Source organism: Polypterus senegalus, chromosome 12 (genome assembly GCF_016835505.1).
Source record: "Polypterus senegalus isolate Bchr_013 chromosome 12, ASM1683550v1, whole genome shotgun sequence".
Taxonomy (NCBI): Eukaryota; Metazoa; Chordata; class Cladistia; order Polypteriformes; family Polypteridae; genus Polypterus; species Polypterus senegalus.
Window position 1 is genome coordinate 33,558,508 of NC_053165.1, and position 15,943 is coordinate 33,574,450.

Consider the following 15,943-nt stretch of genomic DNA (forward strand, 5'->3'; position numbering starts at 1 on the left):
TATATATATATATATATATGACAACAACAACAGTGACAAAACAATTACATTGACAATCATGTTACGTTATTTTCAAAATGTTTCCTTTTCTTTTTCATTGCTTCTTTAACACACTACTTCTCACATGGCGGGTATTTTGCTAGTATATATATATATTTTTATATATATATGACAGAACACTCATAACAGTGACAAAACAATTACATTGACAATCATGTTACGTTATTTTCAAAATGTTTCCTTTCTTTTTCATTACTTCTTTAACACACTACTTCTCCGTTGCGAAGCGTGGGTATTTTGCTAGTAATTAATATTGCCTTAGTGTAAAACTTTGTAACAATCTATAAGACACAATATCTGATGAAGATATTTAGGTAAAATTTTCAATTTTTTTACCTCATGAAATTTTTCTGTACAATTTCATTATAGACAACAATTCTTGTAAATATTCTGTCTGAGTTTGGCAACAGTTTGCCTTGTTCAGGAATCTTTACAACCTTGACAACAACATCTGTAAAACTTCTAACTCTTGATAATGCAACATAAAACTGACCATGGCTGAATACTGGTTCTGGCAAGTAAATGCCAACCTTTTCTAAGGTTTGCTCTTCTGAGTCTTTCTCTTTTAGCGTTTTTCTGACAGTCATTTTCTTTTTCTTCAATCAATCTATTTGCTTGTATTTTTCTTTGTCTTTCAGCGTTTCCTTTGTTGATGTTTACTTGTTGAGCTGACCGTTCTTCCAGGAGATGTTCCTTATATAGGATTTGATTGTCTGTGTCTTTTGTCCTACTTGACAAGTCCTTTTTTTGGGTGGCATGTTGTTAGTAGATACGTCTGTAATATTTTCTCCTACAGTAATACTGGCTTGTATGTGGCTGTAATATGCATCCTTTAATATGTCTTTAATTTTCTCTCGCAATAATACTGGTTTGCATTTCCATAAAATGCCTGTAATTTTCTCTGACAGTAATACTGGCTTTGATGTCCGTAATATGACTTTCATTTTCTGTCACAACAGTGGGCAATCAGCAGAGTGTCCCCAGCAACTGATGTAATGTGTGGTGTGCTGCTTATAATCGTGCCGGTGGTGTCCCCAAGCAAGTACTGTGCAGTTCCCCAGCAAGTATTTTAATCTGTGGGGGCGTGCAACTGATTATTTTGTGTGGTGTCTCCCCAACAACGGATTTTATGTGCTCTGCCGCGACTTCCCAATCAGCACTCTCCCCAGCAATGGTGTCGTTTATATCTTATCATGCGCGGCCGTTCACTGTGTGCCCAGCTTCCAGTGTGTGTGCTTTATTTGCTCATTGTGTGCAGCGGCAGTGGCGGCTAGGCCATTCACTGTGCGCCCAGCTTCCAGTGTGTGTGCGTCCATGTGGCGAGCGAATGGGCGGCCCGCGCATTTCACCAGAAGACACACACACACACGGACATTTGGACGCACACAGGGGTTTTATTAATGAGGATATATATGCTGAGCTGCATGACGTGATTATCTTAATTTTAATCTGACACTGTGGCTCAGAATATTCTCCGTTTGCACCTACTTTTTAATAATGTAGCTTTTGCAACCAGAAATTCTCTTATTGCCTGAAGGTTCACATGTAGTCATTTAAGTGTTACTCTTCTGTGGAGGCTCCTATTCTGGGAGACTGATTTTTCAGCTTTAAACTTTTAGCATGGCACTAAAGTTACAAATACATAAACAGCAGGAAGCCACAGAATATTTACATTTGTTATTGTCTGATTCACATTATTATTCATTGCTGTTTGATTCGTGTTTTTATGGAAAGGTGGGTGCACAGATTTTTCTTTTCTCATTCGTTACTCATTTCATTCATTGAAGTAACAGTTTTAAGTTTTAAGAAATAAGAATAGAACATGTGTAGATATTTCAAGCATTTGATAGAGGAGCATTTCTTTATCTAGAAACATGTCAGAAAACAGTGAAGTTGAGTGCAGCTCTTAGGGAGCCTTCAAAACTCAACTCAGTAATAAATTAATATCAAAAGAGGCTACATTAAGCTGAACAGCTTGTTCTCATTGAAATATTTTTTAAAATACACATAAACAATGTTTCCTAAGATGATAAGTGATCTATACTAATAAAAAGGCAAAGCCCTCACTCACTCATCACTAATTCTCCAACTTCCCGTGTAGGTAGAAGGCTGAAATTTGGCAGGCTTATTCCTTACAGCTTACTTACAAAAGTTAAAGCAGGATTCATTTTGAAATTCTACACATAATGGTCATAACGGTCGACAATTTCCGCCATGTTGAACTTTCTTATTTATTGCCCCATCTTCAAGAAATTTGGTAGGTGGCTTCCCTGCGCTAACCAAAACCGATGTATGTACTTATTTCGGTGGTATGACACCACTGTCGGCCGCCATATTGAACTTCCAACGTCACTAATTCTCCAACTTCCCGTGTAGGTAGAAGGCTTAAATTTGGCAGGCTCATTCATTAAAGCTTACTTACAAAAGTTAAGCAGGTTTCATTTCGAAATTCTACGCGCAATGGTCATAACGGTCAACAACGTCCGCCATGTTGAACTTTCTTATTCATGGCCCCATCTTCACGAAATTTGGTATGCGGCTTCCTGCACTAACCAAACCAATGTATGCGTACTTATTTCGGTAGTATGATGCCACTGTCAGCCGCCATATTGAACTCTCCAACGTCACTAATTCTCCAACTTCCCGTGTAGGTAGAAGGCTGAAATTTGGCAGGCTCATTCCTTACAGCTTACTTACAAAAGTTAAGCAGGTTTCATTTCGAAATTCTACCCATAACGGTCAACAAGGTTCGCCATGTTGAACTTTCTTATTTATGGCCCCATCTTCACAAAATTTGGTAGGTGGCTTCCCTGCGCTAACCAAAACCGATGTATGTACTTAGTTCAGTAGTATGACACCACTGTCGGACGCCATATTGAACTTTCCAACGTCACTAATTCTCCAACTTCCCGTGTAGGTAGAAGGCTGAAATTTGGTACTTATTTCGGCGGTATGATGCCACTGTCGGCCGCCATATTGAATTTTTCTTTGTTTGTCTTTGTTACTTATGGGCCCATCTTCAAGAAATTTGGTACGCGGGTTCCTAAAGGTAACTGAATCCTACTTACGTACATATATACGTCCATAGCCTGCAGCTCCGTCACTGTCTGAGGCGGCGTTGGGTCCCCGATCCAAACCCCTCCCACGTTGTTGGCTGCCTGCCTATATAAGGCCGTCTGTCGCTCCAGTCTCTACATTCACTTCCTTGCTTCGCCATGGGATTCACGTCTCCCTGCTGAGAACTACAGCCTTTTTATTTAATCCACGGCTTCACCGCTGTTTTATTGTTCATTTATTACGATTATAGTTATTGTGTAGGTATTTTAGACTTACTTTACATTGTTCAGGTACCCATTTCCTTTATCATTCCAACTGTACCCCTATTAACATGTCTATCGAGGTGATCACCATCAATCAAAGAACTGTCACTTACCGAGTGGTTTCCATGCCCGGAGATGGCACCTACCTTTTCCATTCTCTTTGTTACATATTGCACGGCCATATCAGACTCACTCTTGATATCCGGAGGAACATCCTTCTATATAAAAGTGGTCGGGATTGTCCTTCCGTCCCGTGAGTGCTACGCAGGCGCGGAGTTTCACACACGCCCCGTCCATTTTGCATGCACGATGGGATTTGTAGTTTCGTTTTTCCAGGTAAAAGATGATTTTGTACTCCAGACTGCGATATCTTCTTCTTCTTTCTTACTATATAAAAGCGGTCGGGATTGTCCTTCCGTCCCGTGAGTGGAAAGGGTAGCGGTATTCCGCTTATCACAGACTTACTACTTGCAGCTTGCGGTACGAAGCGACATGATGTGAGCAGAGTTCTGGTGCTCCCATCGGTCCCTTGCTTTTGTGCGCGATGCACTGGAAAAATAGACAAAATTATGTCTCTGGAAATAATTAATGTTGATGGAGTACAAAGGCCTCACCTCGTAGTAAATATCAGGGGGGTTCAAAAGGGCGACCTCAATATAGAAAAAAAGTTTACATTTCATCACAAAAAGTAACAGAAACTACGAGTGTTAAAGTAATACCGCTCAAATGCAATATAACCAAATTAATGAGTTTGTATAAAATATCAAATTGATCTACATATTGAATTGCCTTAAGAAGTGGTCAACGTAAAAGTCAGTCGCCTTAAAAGGTGGGTGAGCCTAGTTGTGTCTTATGTATTGAATGACTGGGACAGGTTCAAGGTGTGGACTGATGACGGTACAGGAGATAATTATACTACACAGGAGCACTATAAGAGTGAAATGCTTAAGCCCTTCACCTATGCATCTGCATGTGAGTTGATGGCTGCCTCTGAATTGTTCGGTTGTCGCTTTCAAGTGTACCGAAATGGCCAAATATTTTACACCTTTCGACAACCGCCAATGCCTCTTAAACATCTTAGATTGACAGGTGACGATTTCAGTAGTGGACACTTTGATGTTTATGAATCTTTAAACTCTCAAAAGCTGGATGTGAAGTTATCAATGAAACCGGTTGTATACTTACAATGCTTGACAGATGCCGAATGTCTCTTCAACACAAGTTCTACAAATACTGTCGTAATTGAAACAAACCATGAAACTCAAACCAATTATGACAGCAGCAATCCAACCTGTGAGATTTGAAACAAGATTACTGTTCACATGGCCAACACAGCTTGGTCATATTACAACTGGAGGGCCGAACTCACAATGTGGTATACAAAGAGATCCTTAACAAATAATTATTGGTATATTTTCCCTCAGTTTAAAAAGGTTTAATTTTCTTCTTAATAAAAATTTTAAGGCAGTACTTCGGCGCTGCGAAGCGCGGGTATTTTGCTAGCTTTAAAATAAAAACATAATCATTATAATTCAACATTTTTATGTTAATGCCAAGGATTTTACTCTGGCTCAATTTTTTTTCTTTTTATCCAATCATGTTTTATTTTTCTTATTATTCAGTAAATAATAGTTTTTTTTTCTTTTTATGCTTTCATTTCTGTTATTTTGTTAACTGATTTTATTATATTTCTGAGTTATGTTTATCCTGTTGTCTTATGTGTGGAACCTCAGATGCCACAGCTTAGGGACCACACTCACCTGTATATTCAGGGATAAGGGCTTAGGGTCTCTTGTAAAATCATTGATGAGTTGTGAAATCTCCTACTTTTGTTTAATTTAGACATGGTGTGTTTTTGTAATTGCTGTCTTTTCAGGCTTGTTTGTGAGGATTGAAATTTCTGGATTATGGACTGGTATAGTTTTCTTGGTTTGCCTTTTAGCAATATCTTTTTGCTTTTGATTATTGTTATTGAAGATTTGTTTAATAAACTTTCAAAATATAAAGGAGCTGTATTTCTGTTATTTTTCCCCAAGAGTTTGATAGTTATCCACCTGCCTTTGATTATTTTTGATATTTTGAATATTCATTAGGCTTTTCTAGTTTGTGCATGGTGAAGCCTGCTTTTGTATAGAGAGATGTTTATTTTTAGACCTCTAAGGAGCCTGAAGCTTTTTGTGTAAAGTCTTGGAGCCTACAGAAATCACAAATAACATTAATTAGGCTGATATATATTAAATCCTCATTCTTCAGTCAGTCAGTCTATTATTCATTTATTTTCCGTACCCACTTAATGCCAGCAGCATTGGATACAAGGCTGGACCTCTCCCTGGATGGGATAAAAGTCTATCTCAGATCACCATTAGTTATGTACTCATGTTCACACAGGGCACAAATATGTCAGTGTCCAACACAATATGAAGAAGATTGTTAGACTAATGTTATAGCATACTTCAGTGTCATAAATAGAGTACCTGAATACTAGAGAAACATTTGGTCCAAGTGTCACTACTAAGTAGTAATCAAAAGTTGAAATCAAAATAGTTAAGGCAAACCAAGCAATAATCATTGTAGCCAAAAGGGAAAATTAAGTTATAAAACTACATCTTTAGAGGTTTTAAAAATTTTCTGCCAGATAATTGATAGAACTTTACCTTCCTAAGCTAGTGTGTACAATTTGCATATAGTTTTACACACGTATAATTGGTATTCAAGTGAGAATGCCCATTATTATATTAATAATGTATTATTGGTTTGTGTATGGAAATAATTCCCATAAAATTGTACATTAATTAATATTTTTTTTCATCAGCTGCCTTGAAATCTTTGTTCAGATTGACAATTACAGCATCTTCTGTAAGAAAAACCTTTCCATTTTGAAAATAGAAATATGATCTCATCAGTCTCAAAGTTCTGTCCTTTGGAAAATGATTGGCCAAATGGACACCCACCATGTTTATAATAGTTTATTGTTTTGTAGTTTTAACTAGTGTCAATGGTATTATTTTTAATAGTTATAATCCAGAAGAAAAGGTATATTTTGACTCCATAAAACATATTGTCCTAGGTACTACTGCATGATATTCTGCGCTTTCTCTTATACAAGATGAATTGCTTCAAGAACAGTTCAATCCTGTTTCTGAAACAATGTGAATAATGAAGACAGCTCTGATAACAAAACTTCTGTCATTGCTTGATATTCAAAGTTGGCAGTTGTTCAAAAATGGCAGACATTACATTCGAAGATTGACAAACAAATACAGACCACTCAGTATATCAATGTTGTTTGTCTTAAAAAATATTCTATACAGATTCATTTTAAATATTGTTAATGTTTCTGCTTCAACTATGTGACTCAGTAGCTTATTCCAGATTCAGATACAACTCTTCATTTGAAGAAGTACTTCCTGGCTTTAGTCTTAAATGCAGTCCCCCTTATTTTTGACTGGTGTACTCAATTATGTGATGACCCATTTAAATGAAATTATTCTGCTGCATCAACTTTACATATGCTTTTGATAATTTTGAAGACATAGTTTAGGTCGCCATGCTATCTTCTCAGATCAAGACTAAACAGATGTAATACCCTGAACCTGACAGAGGAGGACATCTCCATTAACCTTGGGATGGACTTGGCTGCTCTGTTCTGCACAGCTTCAAGTGATGCTATGTCTTTTTTGTAGCAGCACACAGTACTCTAGATGCAGTCTCTTTGGTGCTGTCCTATTACTATATTGTGAGTGACAGTGTAATTGACAGGTATATGAGAAGCAAATGTAGTTAAATAACAGACTGTGATCCCACCCAAACTTAAAGCTGAAGAAACACATACAAATCCTGACTCTTTGAATTTATTTCTCATTGGCAACAGCTCTGACATTTTGTTTTAAATATCCAGAAACTAGGACGTCACAGATAGCACACCACCAACTTATATAGCAGTGCATCATGTATCGCCACAGCTGGCTGCCACATGGAAGCACTAGTGAATGATTGCTAACAAAAAACTTCACAAAATGGCAGTGACTGTGAATTTAAACTAAAACACAAAATGGCAGCACAAAAAAAATGAAGAAAAAATTATTAGAAAGTTGAAAAATACACAAAATAAAAAAGTAAACATGCAGTAAGCATGCAATAAAACATACAACATAACACCCTCCTTAGAATTTTGGAACAATTAAGGAGAATGAATTTCATATTTAAGTAGACTCTGTTTTCAGTTCAGGGTACCATTACTGAATCTTTTAAACCCTACTCCTCAGTCCTCTCTACTCTCCTAGCCTTAGGATTCTCATTGTTATTTTATTTTATCATTTTAAATTTTCACTACACCTTTGCTTATTCCGTTACCATGTCATATGTCCTACAGTAGATTTTTCTATATTAGTAAAACCATTTTTATGTAATGATGTTGCAGCATATTTTTTTCTTGTTTTTAAAATTCATCATGCCATCCAGTTGGTTGTAGAACATGTATATTCAATAGAAGATGAAGATCTAATATGGAATGGGCCAGATTTACTGGACATGTTTACTGTAAGGCAGAAAATATTGCTATTATACCACATCAACAGCTTTGTGTATAAGATATTAAATTATTTTGTTGCTGTATTAAAACAAAAGTTGAACAGTGCACTATAGATTAACATTTTAAATTATAAATATTTTAATAAAACATATCAAAAGAGCAATTTATCAAAGAGATTTTATGAATAAAATGCTTTTGTTAGAATATTGTATGTTCCACTGTGTTGGTTTTTCTATTAATTCAGTATTAATTGCACAGTATGTGAGGGTCAATCATAAATATATAATAATTTAATTAAAATTTTTTAATCACATATTCCAAAATTATTGTGAACAATGCAGGTTGCAGCTAATAGTTCTAGATAGTGCTTTTTCCTTTTGGGTTGATTTTGATGGCTGCTGATGGAAGAGATGACATCTGGTGTCATCAACATTAAGCTTTAGTTGTTCCTTTTATATTGCCTACCCTGCTTTTCATGGCCTCATTTATTTCCTGCTGATTGTGACTGGGTCATGCTGCTACTCATGACAGATATTCTTTGTTAACAGAGTGTGGTGTGAACTGTCACAGGCAGTGCAAGGATCAGGTTTCCCTTGAATGTAAGAAGAAATTCAAAGTGTCCACCAGTGACAGCTCCTTCCATTCCTGTCCATCCACTCCTGCACCCGAATCTAGCCACAAGAGTCATGGCTGGAGTAAGTCTGGTATTTTACCTGCTACTAGCTATGTTCACTTTAGGTTTATTATGCATATTGTGTTATTATAAATATTTTGGATAGTGAAACAAAAAAATTGGCTAGATTGAAAGCAAGTATTTTTTTTATTGAATACCAGTGGTTCAGGACAACAACGCCTTTGTAGGAAAGGGAAACAGCAAAGATGTAGGCTTCTTATTTGACCCCTATGAAAGCAAATAGCATTTGTCCAAAATAGCCAAACAGCAGATGGAGTGTTTAAAGTACTTGTAGTACGTGGTTTCCTGTCTAATTAACTTTTTAAAAAGTTTAAAATCAAAGTCACAGCACTTACTCAAAGTAGACACCTTCTGACAAGCACCACCTTTCTTTTCTTCTTCTGTAATGTTTTCCAAATGTAGGTTCCGAAGAAGAAAATATCTTTTTCCCTCATGGGGATGGAGTGGAACAGACAGAGGAGCCTCGATGCCACCAACCTATTTTACTAGCAAGCTCCACACACAAAATCTCAATCCCCGTGCTTGTCCAGACTTTGGAACACAGCACCCAAACAGAACCTGGCAGATGGACCCCAACAGACCAGCAATCCCTGGACCAGGACAAAATTTTGAAGGAGCTACAAGTAGCACAACAGGTGAGGTTCTGTTGGCATGACAACCGAAGTGAAGTTTTCTAGTCTGTAAAACTAAAAAATAGTTACCGTTCTCAGTTTAGTCTAGTACTTTTTAGATTGATAGATAGATAGATAGATAGATAGATAGATAGATAGATAGATAGATAGATAGATAGATAGATAGATAGATAGATAGATACTTTATTAATCCCAAGGAGAAATTCACATAATCCAGCTGCAGTATACTGATACAAAGAAACAATATTAAATTAAATAGTAATAAAAATGAAAAAAAATTAAAATTAAATTAATGTTAGCATTTACTCCCCCGGGTGGAATTGAAGAGTCGCATAGTGTGGGGGAGGAACGATCTCTTTAGTCTGTCAGTGGAGCAGGACAGTGACAAAAGTCTGTCACTGAAGCTACTCCTCTGTCTGGAGATGACACTGTTAAGTGGATGCAGTGGATTATTCATGATTGACAGGAGTTTGCTTAATGCCCGTTGCTCTGCCACAGATGCTAAACTGTCCAACTTTACTCCTACAATAGAGCCTGCCTTCTTAACAAGTTTGTCCAGGTGTGAGGCGTCTTTCATCTTTATGCTGCCACCCCAGCACACCACTGCGTAGAAGAGGGCACTCGCCACAACCGTCTGGTAGAACATCTGCAGCATCTTACTGCAGATGTTGAAGGATGCCAACCTTCTCAGAAAGTATAGTCTGCTCTGACCTTTCTTACATAGAGCATCAGTATTGGCAGTCCAGTCCAATTTGTCATCCAGCTGCACTCCCAGATATTTAAAGGTCTGCACCCTCTGCACACAGTCACGTCTGATGATCACAGGGTCCATGAGGGGCCTAGGCCTCCTAAAATCCACCACCAGCTCCTTGGTCTTGTTGGTGTTAAGGTGTAAGTGGTTTGAGTCGCACCATTTAACAAAGTCTTTGATTAACTTTCTGTACTCCTCCTCCTGCCCACACCTGATGCAGCCCACAATAGCAGTGTCATCAGCGAACTTTTGCACGTGGCAGGAATCCGAGTTATATTGGAAGTAAATAGATTGCTATATTTTATCATGCTAAACGGCACTTTGGTTATTTAAGGTGTTATAGAAATAAATTTACATTGACACTGATGGAAATTATGACTAGGGTAAGCCTGGTCTACAGGTCTACTTTTATGCTAGCTGCTTAGACTAAAACAATTGTGTGTGAAACTAAAAAGTATCTGTTGTACTGCTTGCAGGTCATAAACCAACTCACCCAGGAGAGGGACACATTACACAGAACCCTTTCCTGTCTACAGAAGGAAGTGGAGGAGCTGAGGTCAAGCAGGCCACCGTTAATCCCTGAGACACCTGTTTCACTTGTACTGAAGATGGATGCATTGCATTTGCGCAGAAGTTCTCAAAGCTGAGAAGAAAAAGATTTTCCCCAAAAGTAACAGTACAGAGCCTTTTGAGCAAAGTGAAACATTCAGTTATCCTAAATCCAAGCCTCATTCCTCTATAGACAAGGACCACAATTTTCTGTTTTGTCATAACTCCATTTGATTGTCACATTTTCAGATCTTCGCATATGCAGATGTCAGTTTGGCTGGTGACTTTCTGAACTATCTTTTGCTATGCAGTGGTACTCCTGTTCAACTACAATGAAGGTGATGATTCTGCAAAATAAAACATCTGGAATAAGACTAAGCACCTTTGTCATATTTATTGCTCTTTTCATAATACCCAGCAATATTTCATTTGAAGCATGCTAGAGTGGACCTCTCCAGTTAAGGAGTCAACACCAAACAGCATTACCACATCTCCCTATTCAGTGAAGAAGTTTGAAAAATGTCACACTTTCAGACCTTTTCTATGACTTCAAAGGGTTTGGCATTGAAGGGGTGGGGTATGGGAGGGAAGGGCCAGCAGTTGCTTGTAAATAATAATTGTGTGGTGTTTGTGGAAACAATAAAGTCTCATTCTGAGCTACATGTCCCTGTTTCAATACAACACTTTCATGCAAAAATTGGATACAGTGTTTAAGAATCAACACAGCCTCCTGGAATTTGTCTAGTTTGATACTATCAATCAGATTAGCAAGATGCTACACAGAGCCATTTGCTACATGTCAGTCTCCCACTTCTTCCACCTGCAGAAAAATGTGCAGCCATTATTTTTTTCTATGAAATCTGTCTGTCTGAACCGAGGATACTTTTATGTTACAGCCTGTGTTTAATACCTGGATCAATGCTCTTTTCTTTTTATTTATTATTTTTATTGCTTTTTGGTTATTTTGTTATATTTAATGTTACTGAATAGCAGATACAAGTCATATTTTGCAGGATATTTTGCACTTTCATCACAAACGAGAAGATTGTTCACTTTGGTGAATTTGCTTTGCAAAACATATAACAAACAATACTGAAATAAACTTCAGTGTTCAGCTAGCTAGTTGGGCAAATAGGAAAACTTTTCCAATGATACGTACTCACTTAAGGTTTTTCCTTTATGACTTGTCTTTGTTTGATGACAGGATAATGAAAAGTTATATTCAAATCCTGTCCCTTCATGTGAAAACATGATAAAGCACCTTCACCTTGCCTGAAGAAGAAATACAAGTTATTTAACTGAAATAGTTTCAAATAATACTTAGCTGTACAAAAGCAAACAAACAAAAAAAATCCACAATTTATTGAGCAACCGTCAAATCGATATATCATAGCCATCTTTAATCTTGGAAAATAATAGAAGATTGAAAGTGACAAAAAATATTATGAAAAGAACAATGAAAACAGCAGTGGAACCTGATACATTTATTTTCTAATCACACATTGTTTTTGGATTTGTTATTAAATGTAATAAAGGATTGATTTTAAATGTTTATACAACTGTTGCCTAATTTCGTGGGTAAGCATTTCACATTGTTACATTTAATGGCATTTATGCCAAACATGACAGAAGGCTACTCTATTTTAAACAACAAAGATGACAGTTCAGTCCCTGTCTTCAATTTACTATGTGTTGGTAAGGTAATACACTACACCAGAGCAAAGTTAATCTCATATTTACAAAGGCTATGAATACTTTTCAACTCTGATAATTTAGATTTTTCCTTTTTAGTAAATTTTTGAAAGGTGTTTGGTTTTGTTAATTTGACATGATGTACACAGTTTGTAGATCAACTGGAAAAATTTCTACTTTAATATATTATTAGTTTATAATCTGAAACAATACAATGTGAAAATAGATCTATGTTTTGAATACATTTTCAAGAAGCTGTAATTTCATTAGAATTAAAGAGGGATAAGTGGAAAATGGCTTTCAACACTGGCCTAGGGCAGTGTTTCCCAAACTCGGTCCTGGATTCCCCCTGTGGCTGCAGGTTTTTGTTCCAACCAGCTTATGTTTTTAATTGAACTCCTGGGCTAATTAAGTGAAATAATATTTCCCAAGTTCTGTGTTTAGGGAACAATATAGAAATTAGAAAACTAAGTCTGCTAAAAAAAAAATATTAAAATGTACCAAGCAGTTATATAGGAATAATGTATTTTTTCTTTTTAACAGTATTTTCATCTTGATTTTCATTGTACTTTTCTAGGTGTTCTAATTGTTTAATTAAACCATTATTTACTAATTAGTGGGTCTGACTCTAAAGTAGCTGCAGCCTTTGATTGTTCAGTGTTGTTTGCCTGGGTGTCTGATCTGCTTTTTTTAAATTGTCATTATTAAGATACAATGAAGGGGGAAACTGTAGTGAAAGGGCAAAGTATAAAAAGTATGAAAGCAAAAAAAGAGAGTTAAGCATTTAAATCTATAGCAACAGCAGAAATATTTATAAATGTCTTATAAATGTAAAAATCATGCTGCTGTGCTTTTCTGAATGTCGAATAAAAGAAAAAAATAGCTCAATGTTATCAGGTGTTGTCACTGATTAGGAATCTGGTTGGAACAAAAACCTGCAGCCACAGGGGGTCCCCAGGACCGAGTTTGGGAAACACTGGCCTAGGGGATTATAAGGAAATGGTAATGGCCTATTGTTTGGTAGATAACCCCGAGTATTTCATTCTTTTGTAAAATGACATTTTTTAAGATGTTTTAGGAATTTGTGTACTCTTTAACATCGATCATATATTAATTTATTTGCCCAATTATGAATAGCATGTATCCCATGTTAGGCAAGCTTTTGTTCTCCTCTGAAAGAATAAACTTTATTTTAAATTTGAGAAGTGTGTATTTCATCAAACCTTATTATTTATAGCCTACAAAATCTCTCATGATACCATTCATTCAAAGCAGGTGCAATGTTTATTTGGACTTACTCATTTTTATTGATGGTTTATTAAAAGGTTTAGGTCTATAATACCCTTGTAGTGACCAAAACCTTTAAGAAATCATTTTCATACGTCACAATTTTAATGTATCCAGGTAGCTGAAACTAACTGAACTAGAAGTCAATGTGAAGAATATTGGGGTAGGGCCAGTCCTGTCACACAGTTGTGGCAACACTGGCAAGTTGGGATAAAAAGTTAACAATAGTCAATTTGGAGAGTTCCCCCTCCCTGAGAGAATCCCAGAGTAGGTGCCCTGAGGGAATCCCCAGGGAGTTCAGTGATTGTCCAGAGAATATTCCAGAGAGAGAGAGAAAGAAAGAGAGAGAGATTCTTTAGGATGGTGCAGAGTTTTAAAGGATGGCTGAACCTTCTCCTGATTAAAGTCATTTCCAGTTACAAAATCAGTTTCATTAAATATGCAAGTTCTTCTGTTCATCATAGTTGTAATCCCTTGAATTATATAGGTCTTTGTCGTTGCTTAAGTCCATTTTGTGCTTTCTGACTCAAGAGGTCTGCAAAGGGGCCTCTGGAAAGAGGTTGGTCACTTTTGAAATATATCTTTGTTATCAGATGAAGTCCAGGTAGATCCTGGTACAAGCTGGAGTTTCGTCACCTAGTTTGGAATGCAAGTGGGGGTTTTGTACAGCAAGATGCCAGCATCTGTGTTAAATTTGCTTTCAGAAGCTAGAGACAATAAAATTCTACCTCAAACTTTTCGCCAAGCATTAATCACCATCTTTCACTTCTGAATGATGATGTTAAGATACTCTCCAAAGACCTAGCTAGAAGGATTGAAAAAGTGCTGCCTTCGGTAATATCACAAGATCAAACTGGATTTATTAAAGGCCAACACTTAGCTGCCAATCGTTGACGCCTGTTTAATATAATATATTCACTTACAAAGTCAAATACCCCAGAGATATTATTATTATTGGATGCTGAAAAAGCATCTGATATGATTTAATGGACAACACTGGAGAAATTTGGGTTTGGCCTGAACATTTGTGCATGGATCAAACTACTGTATACCAATCCAGAAGCTTCAGTTTGTATTAACAACATTAATTCAGACTACTTTAAACTAGAACGTGGTACCAGACAAGGATGCCCCTTGTCACCACTGCTTTTTGCAATTGCCATTAAGCTACTGGCAGTTCACTGTCAAAATGCTTATGAGATAAAGGGGATTATCAGAGAAGGACTGGAACAGAAAATTTCTCTATATGCAGGTGATATGATACTGTATATATCAGATCCACAAAATTCTGTGCCTGCAGTCCTAATAGCACTTACAGAATTTCAAAAGATTTCTGGTCTCAGAATTAATTTGACTAAAAGTGAATTCTCAAGCACACAATATTAGATTGGACACCTTCCCTTTTATCATCGCAGATCAGTTTAAATACCTAGGGGTAAATATTGCATGTTGATATAAAGATCTATATCAACAAAATTTCGCTGTCTGTATGGAAAAAATTAAGCAAGACTTACATAGATGGTCAACACTTCATTTTAATTTAGCTGGAAGAATTAACATTGTTAAGATGAATATCTTAACTCTCTTTCTATTTCTAAACATTTCAATATACATCAATAAATTGTTTTTTTAAGAAATTAGATTTAACCATAACCTCATTTATTTGGAATTCAAAACATCCCTGTATCGAAAGAGCGACCATACAAAGACCTAAAGTAGAAGGCGGCATGGCCCTACCCAATTTTCAATTTTATTATTGAGCAGCTAATACACAAGCTATAACAACCTGGACATGGACACAAATAGATGAACATACACAGGCTTGGTCCGCAATAGAAATAAAATCCTGCAGAACTTCTTTATATTCCATGCTTTGTGCTCCAATAAATACAAGTTATTGCCAATAAACTAACAACCCAATTGCGCTTCATTCATTAAGAATGTGGAAACAATGAAGGAAGCATTTTAAGATAAAGAAGCTTTTATCTGTGGCACCACTGCACGAGAACCACCATTTTCCACCCTCTCAAACATATGCAGTTTTTAATGTCTGGAAATCATTTGGGATTAAATCACTTGGAGATCTATATGTAGACAATGTCTTTGCATCCGACGAACGATTACTTCCAAATTTAACTTTCCAGCACCACATTTCTTTCACTATCTTCAAATCAGAAACTTTGTTAAACAGAACTTGCCTAATTTTCCTCACCTCCCACCTACCTCTATGCCAGAAAAAATATTGATCAGTATTGAGGACTCAGACAGCATTTCTGCAATATATAAAACCATTCTAGAGTCCCTCCCTTTCAGAGATCCAAGAGGACATTGGGAAAAGGATCTCTCACTCAACATTTCAGAAAAGGAATGGAAGGTAGCAATGCGGGGAATTTACTCGAGCTCCATACGTGCAAAGCATACAATTAT

At 36.6% G+C, this 15,943-nt stretch overlaps 1 protein-coding gene across 3 annotated transcripts in view; it reads left to right on the top strand.

Annotated features, from left to right (window-relative positions):
- Positions 1-10,911, top strand: part of rasgrp4 (RAS guanyl releasing protein 4) — a 176,637-nt gene extending 165,726 nt beyond the window's left edge. For 2 of the 3 annotated variants that reach the window (XM_039770781.1, XM_039770782.1), the window contains exons 15-17: positions 8,460-8,606; positions 9,008-9,240; positions 10,465-10,911. In XM_039770781.1, the coding sequence (XP_039626715.1) occupies positions 8,460-8,606; positions 9,008-9,240; positions 10,465-10,635 (551 nt within the window). In that variant the 3' untranslated portion in view covers positions 10,636-10,911. The remainder of the gene's footprint in view (positions 1-8,459; positions 8,607-9,007; positions 9,241-10,464) is intronic. The other variant, XM_039770783.1, reaches the window with a different exon arrangement.
- The last annotated feature ends 5,032 nt before the right edge of the window (positions 10,912-15,943 follow it).